This window comes from Dipodomys ordii, unplaced genomic scaffold (genome assembly GCF_000151885.1).
Source record: "Dipodomys ordii isolate 6190 unplaced genomic scaffold, Dord_2.0 Scaffold48, whole genome shotgun sequence".
NCBI lineage: Eukaryota > Metazoa > Chordata > Mammalia > Rodentia > Heteromyidae > Dipodomys > Dipodomys ordii.
The window spans coordinates 5391316-5395590 of NW_012267264.1; the positions used below are offsets into that span (position 1 = coordinate 5391316).

Below are 4275 nucleotides of genomic sequence, written 5' to 3' on the forward strand. Positions count from 1 at the left end.
TGATTTTAGATGATGTCACTTAGAGCTAAACGAGAAAATTGATCTCAGATTTGCTTGGCCTCTCAAGCCTGGTTAAGCAGATTGAGAATTAAAAAGACGGAGGCAGCACGGGGGGCGGGGGAGGGGGTGGCTGAAGGGGAGCGCAGCGCGGTGAGCGAGGGCGGGAGCGTGCGCCCGAGAGAGGGCGCGGCGTGCGCCGGTCCACAGCGCCCCCGCCTCTTTTGGGCGGGGGAAACTCACTCACCAATGAAAAGTAGTCGCTGACTGCGGAGGGAGAGGGAGAGAGAGAGCGAGAGGGAGAGAGAGAGAGAAAAAAAGTTTTTCCTGTTGACTGTTGGAAGCGAATTGAGCAATTATCTAGTTTACCTTCTCCTCTTGGAAGTTAACGATTGGCGAGATCTTGGCTGCGTTATTGACACAACACTTTCTATTGATAGAAATAAGTAGTGATTGTCCCCGAGTCATTGGTGCGCCAAGAACTCTGCGATGGGCTGGCAGGAGTCCATTGGGCTGGGCAGGCAGGTTCGGCTGGTGATGTCGGGGAAGAGGAGGAGGAGGCTGCTGGCGGTGATGATGGTGCCCGTCCTCCTCTTCGCAGGTCTGTGACGAGCCGGGAACTAGACTACGAGCGCGCAGCCCGGCCCCAGCTGACGGACGCTGGCGACTCAGACATGGACAGTAGCTGCCACAACGCGACCGCCAAAATGCTAGCGACTGCTCCAACCCGGGGCAACGTGATGAGCACGTCCAAACCCTTGGCTTTCTCCATCGAACGAATCATGGCGCGCACCCCCGAACCCAAGGCCCTGCCGGTCCCCCACTTCCTGCAGGGAACCGTGCCCAAGGGGGACCCCAAGCACTCTCTGCAGCTCAACCCGTCGATCCCTTGCATGATTCCTTTCGTTCCGGTGGCGTACGACACCAGCTCCAAGGCCGGGGTGACGGGCTCCGAGCCGCGCAAAGCGAGTCTGGAGGCCCCGGCGGCGCCGCCGGCGGCGCCCTCGGCGCCCGCGTTCAGCTGCAGCGATTTGCTCAACTGCGCGCTGAGCCTCAAGGGCGACCTGGCCCGCGATGCGCTGCCCCTGCAGCAGTACAAACTGGTAAGGCCGCGTGTGGTCAACCACTCTTCTTTCCACGCCATGGGAGCCCTGTGCTACCTGAACCGAGGCGACGCCCCCTGCCACCCGGCTGCCGGCGTGAACATCCACCCGGTGGCCTCCTACTTTCTCAGTTCCCCTTTACACCCACAGCCAAAAACGTATTTAGCCGAAAGGAATAAACTGGTAGTCCCGTCTGTGGAGAAGTACCCCTCCGGAGTAGCTTTCAAAGACCTCTCCCAGGCTCAGCTCCAGCAGTACATGAAAGAGAGCGCCCAGCTTTTGTCGGAAAAAATCGCGTTCAAAACCTCGGATTTTAGCCGGGGATCACCTAATACCAAGCCCAAAGTTTTTACTTGCGAAGTATGTGGAAAAGTAAGTACTATGGAGAAGGGAGTCTCTCTCTGTCTGTCTGTCTGTCTGTCTGTCTGTCTCTCTCTCTCTGTCTCTCTCCCTCCTTCCCTCCCTCCCTCCCTCTCCCTCCCTTTCTTTCTTTTCTTGTTCTTGTTTTTTTTTGGGGGGGGGTCATTATTTGCAGACATTTGTAAATTACCCCCTCTCTTCCCGTTTTGATTTCCCATTCCTCCTTTGACTAACCTGTTATTTGTCTGTTTAATTTTTTTAAGGTCTTTAATGCGCACTATAACTTAACCCGTCACATGCCGGTGCACACAGGAGCCAGACCCTTCGTGTGCAAAGTGTGTGGAAAGGGTTTTCGGCAAGCCAGCACCCTGTGCAGGCACAAGATCATTCACACGCAGGTGTGTTCATCTGTGGAAGTTTCTCCTGGCATACCTCAAAACTATTTTCAGGGGGAAAAATGGTCTATAGAGCTTTTACTCCTTGGCAAAGGATTTGTTCAAAAGTGCTAGCTGGATGGGGAAGGTGCCATCTTTGTTCTGCTTAAAAGTTTTAGAGAATTAATTACTGTGTTTTGCTTGGAGAATTCCACATAATATTAATGAATGACTTCAATTTTTGTCTTCTTCCCTCCTCCCTCTTTAGGAAAAACCTCACAAATGCAATCAGTGTGGCAAAGCATTTAATAGAAGTTCCACTTTAAACACACATACCCGAATACACGCAGGCTACAAACCATTTGTGTGTGAATTCTGTGGTAAAGGATTTCATCAAAAAGGTATGGGAGTCAGGAGATACTTCTTTCCTTTTGGGGTAATCTTAGTGAAAGCTACTCTTAACCGTTCTAGGAGGTTAAAAAACATTACTTATGAAGTGCAGCTAGTTTCCTGGGGCATAGGTTGCCATTCTAACATTCTACCCCAAGTCTGATTAGTGTTAGAGAAAGGCCTGGTTTGTATACCAAAGGGATATTTCTCTCTAATCTCAGTCCCCTGTTTTGCATAATTGGATTAATTAGGGTGCATTAAAATGTAGAGGAATGGCCTCACTGTTAATGTTTGAAAATAAATGTAGGGAAACTAGTGCTCTGCACCTCTGGTCTTAGCAGAGCAATTCTTTGGCTTGTCTTCTACTTTCTGTGTCTTTGGGTCCTTCCTTTTCAAGGTCTTTTCATCTCAGTCATTTGTCTGTTTCAGGGAATTACAAAAACCACAAGTTGACACACAGCGGGGAGAAGCAGTTCAAGTGCAATATCTGCAACAAGGCTTTCCATCAGGTTTACAACCTCACCTTCCACATGCACACTCACAACGACAAGAAGCCTTTCACCTGCCCCACCTGCGGCAAGGGCTTCTGCAGGAACTTTGACCTCAAGAAGCACGTCAGAAAGCTACACGACAGCAGCCTGGGGCTGGCCCGTCCACCCACAGGGGAGCCAGGCAGCGACCCCACGCCCTCACTCCAACAGCCTCCGACTGCAACTCTGCCGCCCCTGCAGCCTCCTCCCGGGCCCCTGCAACCCGGGCTCCACCAGGGCCACCAGTGATCATGAACCAAGCCAAGGTTCCTTCCAACTCCAGCCGAAGGCTCCATCTCGGAGGCAGCAGCAGACTAGAGATGCTCTTTCTGGTCCAAGCTGGTCTGCAGACCCCAGGGCAAGTTGGGCTCCACACTGGAGAGTGGACCAGAAGCCTCTGTATTTCTTGTTCATTTACCTCTTGCATGCAACCTGCTACATGGTTTTGTGTATTATATTCTATATAGGCACTAAGTAACAATTATAAAAAATTTGGAGGGTTTTGTTTCCTGTTTTATTTTTCTTCCAAAATTAGAAAGACTTTTTTTCATCTCGGGTGGAGAGATGGTGTTTATTTTATTTGAAAAGGAATTTCTGCTTGTATTTATTGACTTGTATTATTTTATCCGGGAATGTTGCACCATTTTAATTTTATTATTGTATATATTTCCACTGTGTCGATTCTGCTGCCTGCTGATGGTTTATCATTTCCTCTTTCCTCAAAGTAACAAAACACTGTGTGTATGTTTATATATATATATATACACACACACAAGCACATTCATAGATGTGTGTTTCTCTAAAAGCACATTGCGTATTCATGAATACACATTCACACATACACACAATAGATAAGGGTGGTTCATTATGAATGAATTATTTTGATTCTTGCACGTGGAAGTTGATTCATTGACTGTTGGAAATAAATACTTGGAACATGCTTATTTAATCAAACTTAAACGAAAGACCATGGTTTTAACCTTCCTTATCTGTGTCCTTTTTTTAAAAAAAAGTTCAATTTCGAGTTAATGACAATACCTAATGTTTTGAACAAAATATTCAGTAATGGTTATAGTTTGGGGCAAGATTAGAAAATGTGGTCAAGGGCAGAGGCAAAAGACTTGTATTTTTGTAACAGCAACATGCCTTTGACATAGATTTGTAGTGCAAAAGTGAAGTGGAAACAGCCTGTTCTGTCCAGAAGGATTGCCTGTGATGCACAATTCCAAAAATGCCTTTACAGCAAAGGTATCCATTATTTCCATTCAGAAAGCACACACTAACTTGCACAAGTTGGCAGGGAGAGTCTCCGTGTTTTTGTATGTGTAAGTATGTTTATAGACGAATATGCTTCCATTCAAGGAGGAAACATGGATGGAAACCAAGCTGTGGCGGGTGCCAGGTCCTTGAAACGCTTCAAGTGTTAATCAGCAACTCGGCTGTGAGCTCAGGCTCTGGTGTTTTCTAACGGCAAGTCTCTCCTGTTTTCTTGCCAAAACAGTGAAACAACTGCTAAAGACT

At 47.9% G+C, this 4275-nt stretch overlaps 1 protein-coding gene across 2 annotated transcripts; it reads left to right on the forward strand.

The window, feature by feature from the left end:
- Positions 1–475: 475 nt before the first annotated feature.
- Fezf1 (FEZ family zinc finger 1) lies at positions 476–3705 on the forward strand. Of its 2 annotated transcripts, XM_013019966.1 has the most exons (5): positions 619–1100; positions 1251–1472; positions 1724–1858; positions 2103–2235; positions 2654–3037. In XM_013019966.1, exons 1-5 carry the CDS (start codon positions 672–674, stop codon positions 3001–3003), a joined length of 1269 nt encoding a protein of 422 aa, XP_012875420.1. In that variant the 5' UTR covers positions 619–671; the 3' UTR covers positions 3004–3037. The 2 variants fall into 2 exon arrangements, with proteins under 2 accessions (XP_012875418.1, XP_012875420.1); XM_013019964.1 differs by having other exon boundaries at positions 476–1472; positions 2654–3705.
- The last annotated feature ends 570 nt before the right edge of the window (positions 3706–4275 follow it).

What these genes read in the sequence shown, in the direction of transcription:
- Fezf1 (XM_013019964.1), top strand. Translation starts at nt 672, where the DNA reads ATGGACAGTAGCTGCCACAACGCGACCGCCAAAATGCTAGCGACTGCT. An exon ending in ACAAGATCATTCACACGCAG is followed by an intron (nt 1,859 to 2,102) that starts GTGTGTTCATCT and finishes CTCCCTCTTTAG; the next exon opens with GAAAAACCTCACAAATGCAA. An exon ending in TAAAGGATTTCATCAAAAAG is followed by an intron (nt 2,236 to 2,653) that starts GTATGGGAGTCA and finishes TGTCTGTTTCAG; the next exon opens with GGAATTACAAAAACCACAAG.